General features: G+C 42.5%; 1 protein-coding gene and 1 long non-coding RNA gene across 2 annotated transcripts; one reads left to right on the top strand and one right to left on the bottom strand.

The window, feature by feature from the left end:
• Positions 1-6,836: 6,836 nt before the first annotated feature.
• LOC140735649 (uncharacterized) lies at positions 6,837-10,604 on the bottom strand. Its single transcript, XR_012100788.1, has 3 exons — positions 9,961-10,604; positions 7,459-8,560; positions 6,837-7,218 (listed from the first exon to the last, which is right to left on the bottom strand). It is a non-coding gene; the product is annotated as an uncharacterized lncRNA (long non-coding RNA).
• Positions 10,605-10,638: 34 nt separating this feature from the next.
• Positions 10,639-16,206, top strand: LOC140735647 (transcription factor SOX-8-like). Its single transcript, XM_073060942.1, has 3 exons — positions 10,639-11,351; positions 12,780-13,021; positions 14,268-16,206. Exons 1-3 carry the CDS (start codon positions 10,930-10,932, stop codon positions 14,990-14,992), a joined length of 1,389 nt encoding a protein of 462 aa, XP_072917043.1. The 5' UTR covers positions 10,639-10,929; the 3' UTR covers positions 14,993-16,206.
• The last annotated feature ends 339 nt before the right edge of the window (positions 16,207-16,545 follow it).

The raw sequence follows: 16,545 nt of genomic DNA, 5'->3' as shown, positions 1-16,545 counted from the left end.
AGGCCAGATTAGCCTGAGTAAAATTATCTTCATTGCAACAGAGTAAACAGGTGGAAGGTTTAATCAGAGTGCTTAGCATTGTGAAACATGAAAGATAAACAGGGAAGAATTATTTCCCTGAGCAGAAAGGGCAGTAACTAATGCATATAGAATATGATGGAAGGATTAAAGCAAGTTTTCATCTTGAACGTTTTGGGTCTGGAATTCAAGGCCTAAAAGTGTGCTGAAGGGAGATCTCTTTATTACATTCAAAAATACCAAGCAGAACATGATCTGCCATTTCATCTTGGCTGCAAGCCTTTAACTTAACATGGAGTTAATCTAGGTAGTTGATTTTTTTAGCCACATGAACACACACTGGTACAAAGACCTCCTTCCATACTATAATATCCTATTAATGTATGAACACTGTGGATGTACTTTAGGTGACTCTAGATACATGATAAGAAAGAAGTGCTGAGGGGTCAAATTAACTTGCATGGGTGGAAAACTTACACGTATAGCTCGCTGGACCAGGTGGTCTATTTTCATGTTGTAAACCCTACCCAAACATCAGATGGGTAAGTTAGTTATAATCCATTCCTTTCAAGTGGTATATAAAAGTCTTTAAATTGAACTGAGTTGAATTAATGTGATACTACTGGAAGCATCTGGGTCTAGTAAATGTAAAACCACTTCTGTTTTCTTCATATGAGCGCCAGCAAGATTACCAGATCCAATGCATACCAAATTAACCTTCAGAATACATTAGATAAAGCTCTATCTGAATTGTTAAAATCCATCAAGAGAATATACTCCTACTGTGAGGGTTGGAAGAGAGTTCCAGGACTTCCATTCAGTATCAATGAAGGAAAAGCAATACATTTCCAAGCCAAGAGGGTATCTAACTTGGAGGGGAATCTGGAAGACTTTGCATACCCAGGAGCAGGTTACCCACTGGTCATCTCCAAGCATTTCAGTCCTGGTGGGCACTTGGATGGGAGACCTGATATCAGAGGCTGTCATAGGCTAACTGTTGAGGGAACTAGTAGTCTGAATTCAGTAAGGATCCCAGCCACATTGCATTGCACACAATGAACAATTACTGTTGATTTTCTGGTATGTATTTAATCCGATTTAATAGAGAAGAATTCTTCATACATTTTGCTTTGCATTCAGTCTCTGTGCCACAGCCCTGGTAACATTATGGGGTTTCTGGATATAATATACTATACTAGAGCAGCAAATAACTGCGAGAACATGAAAGTCATGAGAGGAAATAGAAACATAGAAACCCAACAGCACAATACAGGCCCTTCAGCCCACAATGCTGTGCCGAACATGTACTTTAGAAATTACCTCGGGTTACCCATAGCCCTTTATTTTTCTAAGCTCTACATACTATCCAGGAGTCTCCCGAAAGACCCTATTGTATCTGCCTCACCTCTGTCACTGGCAGCTCAGTCCATGCACCCACCACTCCCCATGCAAAAAACCTCCCCCTGACATTCCTCCGTACCTACTTCCAAGCATTTTAAAACTGTGCCCTCTCATGTTAGACATTTCAGCCCCGGGAAAAAGCCTCTGACTATTCACATGATCAATGCCTCTCATCATCTTATACACCTCTATCAGGTCACCTCTCATCGTCCGATGCTCCAAGGAGAATGAGCCGAGTTTGCTCAACGTATTCTCATATGACATGCTCCCCAATCCTTGCAAATCACCTCTGCACCCCTTCTTTAGTTTCCACATCCTTCCTGTAGTGAGGTGACTGGAACTGAGCACAACACTCCAAGTGGGGTCTGACCAGGGTCCCACACAGTTGCCTATGGACTCGGGCCCCAAGATCCCTCTGATCCTCCACACTGCCAAGAGTCTTGCCATTAATACTATATTTTGCAATCGTATTTGAACTACCTAAATGAATCACCTCACACTTATCTTGGCCAAACTTCATCTGCCACTTCTCAGTCCAGTTTTGCATCCTATCGATGTCCTGCTATAAACTCTGACAGCCTTCCACACTATCCACAACATGCCCAACCTTTGTGTCATCAACAAATTTACTAACCCATCCCTCCACTTTTTCATCCAGGTCATTTATAAAAATCACAAAGAGAAAGGGTCCCAGAACAGATCCCTGAGGTACACCACTGGTCACCGACCTCCATGCAGAATATGACCCATCTACAACCACTCTTTGCCTTCTGTGGGCAAGCCAGTTCTGGATCCACAAAGCAATGTCCCTTTGGATCCCATGCCTCCTTTCTTTCTCAATAAGCCTTGCATGGGGTACATTATCAAATGCCTTGCTGAAATCTATATACACTACATCTACTGCTCTACCTTCATCAATGTGTTTAGTCACACTCTCAAAAAATTCAATCAGGCTCATAAGGCATGACTTGCCCTTGACAAAGCCATGCTGACTATTCCTAATCATATTATACCTCTCCGAATGTTCATAAATCCTGCCTCTCAGGATCTTCTCCATCAATTTACCAACCACTGAAGTAAGACTCACTGGTCTATAATTTTCAGAGCTATCTATGCATCCTTTCTGTTACATTTGATTGGCCCTATTCTCTCACATCTTGTCGTCTTGTTCTTCACACACTTATAGAATGCCTTGGGGTTTTCCTTAATCCTGCTCACCAAGGTCTTCTCATGGCCCCTTCTGGCTCTCCTAATTCCATTCTTAAGCTCCTTCCTGCTAGCCTTATAATTTCCTAGACCTCTATCATTACCTAGTTTTTTGAACCTTTCGAAAGCTTTTCTTTTCTTCTCGACTAGATTTTCAACTGCCTTTGTTCACCAGGGTTCCTGTACCCTACCATCCTTTCCCTGCCTCAATGGAATGTACCTATGCAGAACTCACGCAAATGTCCCTTTAACATTTGCCACATTTCTGATGTACATTTCCTTGAGAACATCTGTTCCCAATTTATGCTTCCAAGTTCCTGCCTGGTAGCTTCATATTTCCCCTTACTCCATTTAAACACTTCCCTAACTTGTCTGATCCTATCCCTCTCCAATGCTATGGTAAAGGAGATAGAATTGTGATCACTATTTCCAAAATGCTCTCCCACTGAGAGATCTGACACCTGACCAGGTTCATTTCCCAATACCAGATCAAGTACAGCCTCTCCTCTTGTAGGCTTATCTACATACTGCGTCAGAAAACCTTCCTGAACACACCTAAGAAACTCTATCCCACCTAAACTCCTTGCTCTAGGGAGATGCCAATCAATAACTAGAGGTTTTAGTTTAAAGGAAGAGTTAACAGCCGGACAGCTCCGTAATAGTTTTAAATGAAGAATCTGGTAACCAGGCGCTCCCTTTAATGCATTCTCCTTTTTTTGTGTGTGTGTTTTTCAATTCTTGCTCGCCGGCTAAAGATAACGCGATGTACATACAGAAATAAGAGAAAATCAGCAGATGCTGGAAATCCGAGCAACACACGCAAAATGTTGGAAGAACTCAGCAGGCCAGGCAGCATCTATGGAAAAGGGTATAGTTGATGTTTCGGGCCGAGACCCCTCATCGGGACTGGCAGATTCTGATGAAGGGTCTCGGCGCGAAACGTCGGCTATACTCGTTTCCATAGATGCAGCCTGGCCTGCTGAGTTCTTCAAGCGTTTTGTGTCTGAGCGATGTACATACAAACTCACTGAGGTCACAATAACTGCGACATCTCATTATTGCATCTTTACCTACCAGTCAGGTATGAACTGTGCCTAAAAGTAAGAAGTGAGGGAATACTTGGAACCAGCATAAATTGTATCAAACCGAATCTCCCTTTTTTGTGCAAGTGAAATTGATCCCAAAAACGTACAACTAAAACGGGTGAGAAGAAGAATTCCATGGTGCTAAACGTTGCGGAGTGGAATTGCCGCTCGTATAGCTTGCCCCCCAGTTAGCGGAGAGTAATGCAGGATATATTTGGTAAACAAGGTCTTGCTTTCAACGACAGCTTGTTTAACAAAGTGACAGTTTTAAAAGAGAGTGGTTATGTTATTATTTGTGCGTAAACATTTTATAGGTGTGACAGATAAAGACATGTTTTAAGCATCCAAACTAGCATAAGTCTCGTAGGAATTGTTGGCTTACTTTTGACCCCCTAAAAACACATTAACTGTGCTCTCGCAGATACCGCGAGCTCCAAAAGAAAACTGAGGCGCTGTTATCAGCCTTTCTGGCTTCGATAGGCGATACCCTCCGCGCACACACATCCTGATTTGAACAGTAAGGGCACAGTAGAAACATATTGGGAATGGTTACCATCAGCGGTATAACATTAGCGTCTCTTTTGGGTGGGCAGAATATGATGTCTTGGTCGAATATATAATGAACACATTAGTCTACAATATAAATATGAAACTTTATAGTCATATAATCCGTGGGTATGCTAATATTAATGCAAAGGCTAAGCGTGGTCTTACAAAATGTTATATCAAATTTCTTCTACTTCTGGTCGTCTGTATGAAGTGTCAGTTGTTTCTCTCTCCATCACCCGCTGAGCATTTCAGCATCATTTTTGTTAAGGATTTCCAGAGCCCGTGGTACTTTGCTCGTATTTATAGAAAGTTGTGTTTGAGAGTTATGCAAAAATCCAAGCCCCGTTGCTTTTCACAAAGAAGTCTAGTTACATAATTTAAATGAACTATTCCTTCCCGCTGAAAGATGTACGACAGAAGAATTCAGCGTGATGTCCTTAATCCTTTACAAATCTATGCCACGGTTTATCCCTGCACAGAGTAAGACGCATGGTTCTACGCTAACGCACCCAGTTAAATATATCTTCTTTAAACAAATGTGACATTCCATTTGACAGGAATACCAGATAATTCTACAAAGATCCAGAATAGGTTGAAGGGCCGAACGGTCTCTTGATTGTAAATCGTGGACACCAACACAAAGAGCTGACAGTTTTCTCTGTGGCTGACTCAATTTAAGATTTTGAAGCTTCCTGTTTCAGTTAAATTCTATGCTCCCGATCAATAATACCTCAGTGTTGTTTGTTAACAATACTTTGTCCGTCCCGTTTGTCTGAACCTTACTACAGTCATCGCTATCATATGAATGCATGAGACTACGGTCGCTCCTTTATATACAGGCACGTTTGGAGACCATTAGGTGTTTCTACTGCAACGCTCCAGCTACGTGTGCAGTTTACCGTGTCTCCGAAGGGAGATGATCTTTGAGAGAATAGACTCGCCTGTTTTGTTTAGAGCGGACTAAATTACATAATATAAAAGCTTCAACAATGTGTCAGTTTACATATATTAATGTAAACAATATCTAACATTTGTAACATCTTTAAAATAGTTTCGCTTTCAATTAAATGGGAAAAATGCTAGATGGACGCCGAGATTGATTTAAATCGGTTACCATGGCCACTTCTAAAGTTAAGAACGAAAACGTCTGAACATCTGGAAATTTAGAGAACAACACAAGCGAACCGGCCCCTTCGTATGCGTTCTAGTTAATTTCATTTGAACACACTCGCATCAAAATGTTTAGTGGACACAAATTAGCCATATCAGACCCACTTACCGGTAGGCGAAATTATTAATTATTACGGCAAATATCAAACATTCGGTAATTATGTGTGAGAATGTCGCAGGTCGCTCGGCCAAAGAGGCTTTGCAATTAATTATCTGAATTCTGACCACTCTGAAAATTCTGAACTCAAAGACCGAATAATGGAGATAAACAGCATAAATATATGCTTAAATAAATAACAATAAAAACTATGCACTTGGAACAAAATAAAGACAATAGAAACAGATGAAATGATGAATATTTGTTAATCCGTCTGCATATCGTGCAGTTTAATCCCCTGCCCAGAAACGTGAGAAAATCCATTTATTGAGTCTCCCCCCCACCCCAAAGCCTATTTTAAATCGAAAAATAGGTAAATTTATCTGTAATTGGCCTGTACAAAACTTAATACAGGGTAAGACAGCGTTCACCGTCCATGTTTATATGTTCATAAACATTAAAATCGTCTAATAATTGTATACACTCGGAGTTTTTTTATTAATAACTAGGCTGCTCTAATAACATCCTGATTCTGATACTAAGAAAATATGGTGCATCTGTAAAAATGTCAATATATGTGAATAAACAATGTATTGCTGACAAAAAGAGTTGTATTGAGTGTCTTTCGTTCGGCAAAACGTCCTTTTCTGAAGCTCTTCAGTAACAAAAATGTGAGTATTATTGATTAACTTCAGATAGTGAACAGACATCGATATCTGAAATAGTCCAAACTAATCATCTCGAGGACCACAATAGAATTGATGGAACATACTGCGAGGGGCATGGACTTGAAGGTGCTTAGAGTCTCGAACACTTAATGCAAAATATAGTGTTTCAATGAATTGGGTATCATTCACGCGAAATTGCCCGCAATTCATTATTAGGAGCTCTGGGGTCCTTATAGCCAGGGATCCCCGTTTGTCGGAGAGTCCTTCACCAGAGGTCCGCACTCAATAACTACAAACTCAGAGTTAGGAAACAACGAATATTGTATCTGCAACTTAGCTAGTTATTTCAGAGAAATTCACACCTGTTTACAAACGCCTGGATGCCTATTCCTTAATAAAAAACGAAGTTAATTCATACCGCAGTAGGTTAGGGTCAACCGTACTCCATTCAAAAGACGAAATGAAATCTCACAACTTATCTGATGTTTGTACATTTTTCTCCTCGAAAGAGAAAAGTTAAACCTTTAACACGCGCGTAATACTTTTTTAAAGCAACAAGGTAGAGAAGCTTCTTGGCGATTATAATTCCCATAGCAACTTGAAGCAATGACCGACAGAGAGCCATTTCGTTGTTTTCACCAGGGTCGTTTGTTTATTTCCAAAATGCAAAAAAAGTAAATGTTAATACTATTTTTTTTACTTCACAGAAGTACAAAGTAGGTGTCTAATAGTGACTGTTAATTACTATAATCATACTATTAAGAACATAACCAATCTTGACGTAAGTTGGACATCAATTGTATATAGTATTTGATTGATTTATATAGATATTTACTTTTCGATATCAAGTATACGACGATAAAAACCTGGTTATATGTAGCAGGAGTCAGGTAATATTTTCCTTAAAGAGGTTTGCCCTGTGCTGCTGTTACTCAGTGTACAGTGAGGATCAGATGATATGCAGTCTGTGCGCTCTGATATTCTGCGTGCTGGGCGGAAGAAACGCGAATATTCCGACTGGAATCTAATTAGGATAATAAAATCGCATTAGTTTCTATTAATTCATAACTGGATGCTTATCGCTAATTTGTATAAGACAGCACAAACTCTATTTTGCAAAAAGTACAAAACAGAACGTCCGTATAATTCCTTTCAACTCTGGATATGTACTTTCCTGTTAATTGACTCGAGGTCTTTAGCACTGACATCATCGTCTGCCGGGCACAAAGGTATAACTAAGATGGATATGAAGGTCAAAACGTACCACAGGCCTCTGCAGGCGTTCCAGTGCGATGCCGCCGAAGCACTTGCACCGTGTGACCAGGAAACTCGAGTGTTGATAATTGACTCTAAGTGCGGAAACATAGATCTGAGTTTGTTGACAAGATCGTTAATCAAACCAGAATAAGTTATCACTACACCGTTGATATTAAACCGGAAAGTGAATCAAAAGGAAAATGCTGAACCATAAGCCACCCACAGCTGAACAGTGAAGAAAGCAGGGGATGTACGAGGCGTCCAGGCCCACTCAATCCTCAATTAAAAGCTGACTCCTAATGCAGTCATGAACCCTCACGACTTTATCATAAACCGCCTCGGACTCATCCCAGATCAATTAAGAGCACTTGGAGCGTTTGTTTTGTACAGCGGTCTGGATTTCCTGATATATCCTGCAGTCTGACCTAGCTGGAAAATTGAACGAGTTTCACCCCACAACCTAGCGGCAGCGACACAGCTTCGCTCCTGTTTATCCCGATGTTTTGATTCATCGACAGTCTCCCCATTCCCATCTTGTGGAAACATTAATAATCAAACCAGGCTATAACTGGAAAGTTAAGACAATGACTTTTGCACTTCGGTTGTCTTTCGTAATTGATCCGGTTTCTCTTAAATAAAACCTGACTGAATGCATTCAGTATCAATCCAGATCAAATCCCATTTTCGCAGAACGCTTGTGTATTCGAGCAAACGTCCCAAAGGCGGTGTTAATTTGGTTTATAATTCAGTTCGGGAAAAGCGGCACATTGTCCACATCTTTCAGCAATCAAACAGTCCACGAATTCCAGTAGCTTGATATGTCTTTGATACAAAAGTTTATACTGTATCGACTTCGCAAGTTTTTCTTAAGCACAATACCGCAGATAAGCAGGCTCTCTTAGAATGCATTAGGCACTCGTCACGAAGATTAATTAAACTCGATTAAAAAGGAGCCAGACAGGAATCGATCACCAACTGATCGTTATTTTCAGCACTGAACAAAGTCGTTTGCTAAATCCAATGGACGGTTATGTTTTCTTCTTTTTGATCGATCCTCTTTTAAAGGACTTCTTACGGCGACACTCCTTCCATATACCGTCAGAACCAATCTGAGGTAACGAGAGTGACAGTAATTGTTGATGATTTTAATAATAAAATTGCACATTAATTTGGTCCATATATTTTCAGAAGCATGTTTATAGAGTAATACATTATGCATAAGCTTTGTATTAAAATGTTTAACATTGACATCAGCATTATAAATTACACTATTAAATGGTTTCGTTTATATGCTTGTAAAACGCTCAGCAATTAATAACGTTCAAGCTACCCCCGAGGTCCTCTGTTTAAAATAAACAACGCACGATTTCTAGATCACATATCGTACCCTCTACTCCATTCTACAGCAAAAAGAATAAAAATAAGAAATAGTAGGTATTCCAGGAAAGTAGCGTAAAATAACGAAAGAATTCAACCCCCCCCCCCAAATATAAGTTTTAGTCGAACTACTGGACACATGTTTAGGGAGTGATCCATATAAATTGTGATGATCTCCCCGCTTGTTTAAGCTTATGGTCAAAGTCTGCAGAAGACATTAATTTGCAGTGTTCATACATGTATAACGTTTCTGATTGTAACCTCTATGGGCGATATGGCAAGAGACAGGGTCAGAAATGAAGAAAAATAAACTATAGAGGGAATCAGTTGACATCAGCTCTTCGGAAATTAACTTGAAATAGCACAAATAGAAGCGTCTTGATAAACCAAGCTTCAAATATACTTATCTAACAGAACACTTTGATGCTAACTTCATAAAGGCTCCAATCTAGAAAACAGTCCGAGTATTGAAATATTTACATGATATCCGAATGATAACTGAAAACCAAAAAAACCTGCTTACATTCACAATGGAGAACGTTAATAATTTTGTAACAGATTACTGAATCACTAAACTACATGGCGTAGGTCAATAAATATATTACAATCAGAGTTTGGTTACAACGAAGTCTCACGCTTTGGGCAGTACTGCCTAGTGTTCAGTAAATGCGTGGAAGCAGGATATAACGATTCAATGGTTACACACCGAGACAACTCTCCCAACTGGTAACACCAGTATCAACCACAAAGGATCCTTGTTTACCCCGGGTAAAGCATTTAATGCAGGTTTAAACGCTGCAGTGAACCATGAAACAGAAGAGGCGAGAAAGAGAAAGAGAGAGAGCGAGAGAGAGAGAGAGAGAGAGAGAGAGAGAGAGAGAGAGAGAGAGAGAGAGAGAGAGAGAGAGAGAGAGAGAGAGAGTGAGTGAGTGAGTGAGAGAGCGAGCGAGCGAGTGAGCGAGAGAGTGAGTGAGTGAGTGAGTGAGTGAGTGAGAGAGAGAGAGAGAGAGAGAGAGAGAGAGAGAGAGAGAGAGAGAGAGAGAGAGAGAGAGAGAGAGAGAGAGAGAGAGAGAGAGAGAGAGAGAGAGAGAGAGAGAGAGAAGAGGGCTTATGATGCGTGCAAGTTACTTACCATGTAAAGAAGAAACAATCGACATGCCGGAAAGTTAGCAACAGTTTACTTTGAGACTTCGTTTAATCCTTTTAAAGATGAAATAACTACTTTAGCAAGCAGGTCCCAATTGTTCAGTTCACAGATATAATGATAATTCTTCGTTCATTTCTGTTATGTCGGATTTATAAAAGACGCCTTTCTGTGTGCTCACTCGCTTTAAAGTTTGGCCAACTGGGAGACAAGAGAAACTAAGCGAGCCGCATAGTGTGGAAAATGCATACTGCAATTTAACGTTATAAAAGCATACATGCCTCGGAACATAAATATTCATATATCTTTTAAGCCTGCTAAACCATTGAGATTTCAGCCAATTTTAACATGGTTTTTGTTCAGAGAAAAATAGAAGTTAACCGCGGTATATATATGCACTGAAATGCTTTGTGAATCGACAAGGGGAAATTGTTTTCCATCTTGCCAGAATATTCCTGGTGATCAGCCGTTTAATATTTAAATAGTTAAAAAAGATTTCGGAGCGTTGCAACTTAAAAAAAAACGGATCGCCCCTTTGAGTGATTCCCTCCTCTTTAACAAGAGGAGCCAATCAAATCGTCAGAGACGCACACGGACCAATCAGAGAGACGCAGCCCGAGACTGATATAGCAGCCGTAAACAAACTTCTGACAAAAGTTTCTTTTCCAAGTTTTCCTAAGCAGCCGTCCGGCGTGTATCGAAGGCGATTTGACAGTGCAGTTTTGTGTCTCCATGGCCGCCGCCCGCTGGCTCCCTGTTCAACGTATCTCTTCCCGGCGATACTTTATTTAATTCCCCATCCCGAAGCACGTGGCCTTAATATAGGAATTCCGAGTTCAGAAACGAGCGCTATCTTGAACTTCTGATTTCCCATTATCTGGAAACTTGCATTGCGTTTGAGTTTCTTGCAATTTCAATGCACCCTTGGCGACTGCGGTGAACCGGTTTGCCAAGTCGATGCTGAACATGACGGAGGAACGCGGGCAGGGAGCGGCCGATGCGGGCTGCAGCCCAGCCTGCAGCGGCTCCGACAGCGAGTCGGTGGGATCGCCGGGCTCGGTGTCCGAGGGCGAGCCTCAGCCAGAGGATTGCAGCCGCTCGCTGCCCGCCGCCGTCGCCGGCAAGAAGTTGGGCTGCGAAGAAGACGAGCGTTTCCCGGCCTGCATACGAGAGGCGGTCAGTCAAGTGTTGAAGGGCTACGACTGGACTCTGGTGCCCATGCCCGTGAGGATAAACGGCACTTCCAAAAACAAGCCGCACGTGAAGAGACCCATGAACGCCTTCATGGTGTGGGCTCAGGCTGCCCGGCGCAAACTGGCGGACCAGTACCCGCATCTTCACAACGCTGAGCTCAGCAAAACCCTGGGCAAGCTCTGGCGGTAAGGATGGCCTGTCGGCTTGTACCCGGTTTCATCGTAATCAGATTACCCATGGTAGCGGACCGGTTTGAACCTTCCCCTGCGAGTGTTTCCGCGGTATCGGGGCGACCTAAACGCGAGTCAGCACAAATTGAGGATCAGCGCCCATTAGCTGTGACCGTTCTGTCTGCTGGAGGAATGCAGCGGGTCGAGCAGCATCTGTGGGAGAAAATGAATTATTTCGTATCGAAGGAGTTTCGATCCGAGGCACCAAAAATTCCTTTCTCGCCACAGATGCTGCTCGACTCACTGGGTTCCTCGGGTCAGTGGAACTGTTGCTCGAGATTGCAGTATCTCCATAAGCACCTTCCCCACTCTGAATTACCCCGTTGGGAGAGCATTGCCCCCCTTTTCCTACCAACACCGCCCCCCCCCACCATCACAGGGTCATCGAAGTGATAGTCTTTCGCGAGGGGAAACTGCCCCGGCCATATTGTAGCACTTTTAGACTAAAGGAGATTTTTATGGGCGATCCTCTCCACAGGGACACTGCGCCGAGGGTGTGAGCGATTTGTCGGCGTAACCCGCACTTTAGGCTAACCCTCCTTTGGTTTCATAACATTGCCCTGATTTCATCCAAATCTTCCTTCGTGTTCATTCCCGCGATGGCACTTTCGGTGACTGCGTCTATCTTGAATGGGCAGTGAGAACGCTTCCGTTTATGGGGTTAGTTAGTCATTCTTCCGCCTATACTTCCCAGAGCTATAGGTGCCGTCTGACCCGCTGAGTTGGCCCGGCATTTTGTGTGGTGTGGTGCGTTGCTCTGGATTTCCAGCATCTGCGGTCAGGTTCAGCTGCCCGCGGCTGCTGTCCGAACAGGGCAAATGGGTGGAGAGCAGAAGCGGAACCCGCTCCCTTTCACTCTCAACGCGACGCGACTGCAAGGGGAAAAGTAGAATTTGTCAAGAGATACAGTTGCTTGTGTTTTTATTGTAAGAATTGAGTGGCGCAGATAAGACCGGGCAGGTGATCTAGGGAGGAGGGGTGAATCTGTTTCCAGATTTTGTGTCCAAAACCGTTGGTTTGTCCAGTATTAGTCGAGGTGACGGGGAGACTCGAGGTTAATTTGGATTTTGTTCAGTGAAACATTTCAGACAGGTATTAAGTACTCGCAGGGAATACCAGGAAAAGGGTGGGGTATTGGGATAATCCAACAACAGTCAGTATGCTGGAGGAACTCTGCAGGTTGAGCAGCACCTGTGGGCAGTCCTGAAGTCGGGTTTCGATCGAAACGTCGACAGTTTGTTCCCTCTCACAGATGCTGCTCGACCTACTGAGTTCCTCCAGCAGGTTGTGCGTCGCTCCCGAATCCGGCATCTGCGGTCTCTGGCGTCGCAGAGATCATCCACGGCTCGCACTGACCCCACTGCTTGTGTCTTCCTTTGACAGCCTGCTGAGCGAGAGTGAGAAGCGTCCCTTTGTGGAAGAGGCCGAACGCCTGCGGGTGCAGCACAAGAAAGACCACCCCGACTACAAGTACCAGCCCCGTCGCAGGAAGAGCGTGAAGAACGGGCCACCCGACTCCGAACAGGGCGCTGAGCAGAGCCAGCTGGCTGTCGGCCAGGTGTACAAGGACGGCCTGTCGGCAGGGAGGGGAGTCTCCGACGGCCACCACCCGCCAGAGCACGCAGGTGAGGAGCAGGGCGCTTGTGAGTGGGAAGCGAGGGACAGAGCGGAATCACCCCGTTCATTCTGTGTTAACCGAACCTTAACTAGATTACTGGCGGGACACCATTAATTCTGTCCACATACTTGTACTGAAGAACCCCTAGTTTTGTCATAATACAACTTTACCAGAGATAACAATGTCTGATCATCATTCAAGCCGGCCACAATATCGGGTTGGGTTAAGGAGCCTCCGCCGTTCCGTTTACCACAAAGAGATAATATTTCTTCTCATCCACGATAAAATAAAATCACAAAATTTTACAGGTACTCGGACGGTCAGTCACATCCGTAAAAAGGGAGAGGAAGTTAATGATTCTTGTCGAACACCCTTTTATTTTCATTTTCTTCTGAAGACATTAAACTTCCTTCCTTTTCTTATATGGCCGCAAGGACACGCTTTCAATACACGATGCATTCGGCCCTTGGGACAAGCATGGGTCAAAGACAGATAATCTGGACTGTCCAAATTATTTTAATGTGTCCACAAAACAAACCGGTTAATACGGTCTTGATTGTTTTTAGTTGCGTTTAAACCATTTCACAGAGTTGTTGAAAGTTTTCAACAGATGGCAAAGAGCTCTGCTGGGCGAGTAGCAGCGTCCAGATCGTCTTCCTTACAGCAGGGGAGGTTAAAAGAAGAGTCAATAATGTGTTTTATAAAATGAATAGTTTCAATTGGCAGGAGGGCCAGGTAACCAGAGGAATGTGAAAGAGTGAGAGTAATTTTTCCCACTGCTTTCACATTCTGTAACGGCCTACCCCAAGGGACAGTGGGAACAGTTTCAGCAGCAGGCTAGCACCCAGGTACCAGTGGACACCAGCAGCGACAGCCTGTCAAATACTTCACCTGTGCATTGTTTGGGGAGACCAGAGTGCTGTTTGGATTAATGTTTTGAATTTATGTTATGACACAGGTAGAGAAAGATGTACCATCATACCTACTTTATGTCGTGTGTATATATTTAAAAATATATAACAAATCAGTTTCAGCACCAAATTTTGAAGGGAATTTCAGAGAGACTGGGAAGGGAAGTTGGTGGAAATGCAGTGTCAGGATGGAGTGACTGACTAGGACAGGTTCAATGATCAGGGACCTCCCTCTGCTTTGTGTGATTTTAAGAGCTGGCTTCACCTCCTGTGGCTGTAGTGTAATTGTTTGCTCTGTTTCTGACTTCTGTAGTAAAGGCCTGTCCTTTTGTTCTTAACCAGGCCATGCACAAGGGCCCCCAACACCACCCACCACACCCAAAACTGACCTCCACGTGGGGAAGCATGAGCTGAAGAGGGAGGGGCGTTCCATAGCGGAGAACGGCCGCCAGAACATTGACTTCAGCAACGTGGACATCAGTGAGCTGAGCAGTGAGGTCATCAACAACATGGAGACCTTTGACGTCCATGAGTTTGACCAGTACCTACCACTGAATGGCCACACGGTGCCCTTCTCCTCTGACCACAGCCATGGACCGAACACAGCTGGCTCATACAGTGCTTCCTACCTAACGAGCAGCGCAGCCCAAGTCATCTGGAATCATAAGAGTGCCTCATCTTCATCATCCTCTTCATCAGTCGCTAGTGAACCAAGTCAGCATAGGCCGCACATTAAGACAGAACAGCTGAGCCCAAGCCACTACAATGACCAGCACCACAGCTCTTCACCTCAAGCTGATTATAGTTCCTACAGTAACCAGGGTTGCAGTCCTGTCAGTGCTACTGCTACTGCCTTTTCTGGCTCCCAGTGTGACTATTCTGATGTCCAAGGCCCCAATTACTACAACCCTTATTCTGGATACCCATCACCCATCTATCAGTATCCTTATTTTCATTCATCTCGCCGTCCTTATGCATCATCCCTCCTGAATAGTCTGTCCATTCCTCCAGCCCACAGCCCAACCAACTGGGATCAGCCGGTCTACACAACCCTGACCAGGCCATAGGAAGTTGTTATTTCCCAGGATAAATATTAGGTGGGGGGGTGGGTTTGGAAAAACGTGATCTCAAGATCCCTTGAGACTTACCCAGTCTTCCGTGGCGTTATGCACTAATGAAAGACTGACCGAGTAGAGCACAGTGCCATTCCAGTTTAAGTGCCTGCTGATCTAAAAATGCCAAATCTGACCAATGACCGCCATCTGTGACGTGGTTCTCTGTAAAAGGAGCACAAAGAATTTGGTCTGTGCTGATTTCCAGCATGAAGATGGAGAAAAATTAAAACCTCTGAAATCCTCTGTGAGGACAAAGTACTTTTGAATAAAATAGATCAGATTCCATAAATCTTTATTCTTCCCCTGTTTGGTTTATTTTCTAAGTTCCTGAAAAGAAGTGTTGAGGATATCTACATTTTTGAAACGTGTTGTTTCTGAAACTTAGTTGTTGAAGTGTGTATTTATCTTATGTATTTTTAACTTTTTATTACTTGGAACAATTCAAGCATAAAAAAATAAGACTTTCTCTTTTGGGATCAAGAATTTATGTGGAAATGGAAATGGTGTCTTAAAGTAAAATAAATCAGTTGACTTATTTCCCATGGGTTTGGGAGGTAGTTTTTTTGATTGACATGCCAACTGTTTTCTAAATCAAAGTGAAAACCATATCTTACTAAATATGTTACATGCTTTGAAATCAAGTTTTTATCACAGTTTCTGGATATAATGGTAAGTTTTCTAACAAAAGTTTCAAAAGTTTGTTCCTTGGCAACTCAGACTATTGGGGACCATGTATTTTAGCCAACAAGCTGTGAATCTTTTAATTCTCCACTATAATAAATCTGAACCCATATTAACAAATGCTGTCAATGAATAGTGTAGTCTAATGCCTTCTTTTATCCTCCAATTTCAATTGTATGCTGAGCATATAAACTTGTTTTCCATTTAAATGCTAATTTGTGCCTTAATGTTTGCAAGAGTAAAAAGATTTATGTTAATTTTTACTTCTATTTTTGGAAAAAAATGTTTGTTTTTGAAAAAAAGATATTCTTGGCAAATTCTTTTTGCAAACAGTTTACTGTATAAAGTTTGAGAAATCAATTGTAACTTAACCATTCTGTTATTACTAGTTTTCTGTTAGAGGAATGCAGAATAATTTCTGACTAAGCAATGTTAACTTTTGTACAGATCAAATGTCAAGATTAAAAACAAAGCTTTTTACTGTATTTTGGTGCATCTAATTTTAAGAGAAAGAGTTAGTTCATGTAGAATTATTTGATAGATTTGTTGAATAATAATTAGTGAAGGCATATTCGTACAACATAGGAACAGTCTCTTTAGACCACCATGTCCACAATGACCATCAATTACACACTTACACTAATCCTATTTGCAATTTGGTATGTGAGTTTCTATGCCTTGGTAATAATTCATGTGTATCTAGATATTTCTTAAATAATGTGAGAATCACAGAGTCCACCACCCCCTCAGCTGCTCCATATTGCCACCACCTTCCTGGTGGAAAAAAATCTTCCTCAAATCCTCTACAAACTTCTTCCTCTCAC

Source organism: Hemitrygon akajei, chromosome 11, assembly GCF_048418815.1.
Source record: "Hemitrygon akajei chromosome 11, sHemAka1.3, whole genome shotgun sequence".
Classification (NCBI taxonomy): domain Eukaryota; kingdom Metazoa; phylum Chordata; class Chondrichthyes; order Myliobatiformes; family Dasyatidae; genus Hemitrygon; species Hemitrygon akajei.
Note: the sequence above shows the minus strand (reverse complement) of the source record. Positions and strands in the feature narration are given on the sequence as shown.

What these genes read in the sequence shown, in the direction of transcription:
- LOC140735647 (XM_073060942.1), top strand. Translation starts at nt 10,930, where the DNA reads ATGCTGAACATGACGGAGGAACGCGGGCAGGGAGCGGCCGATGCGGGC. An exon ending in ACCCTGGGCAAGCTCTGGCG is followed by an intron (nt 11,352 to 12,779) that starts GTAAGGATGGCC and finishes TTCCTTTGACAG; the next exon opens with CCTGCTGAGCGAGAGTGAGA. An exon ending in CCACCCGCCAGAGCACGCAG is followed by an intron (nt 13,022 to 14,267) that starts GTGAGGAGCAGG and finishes GTTCTTAACCAG; the next exon opens with GCCATGCACAAGGGCCCCCA.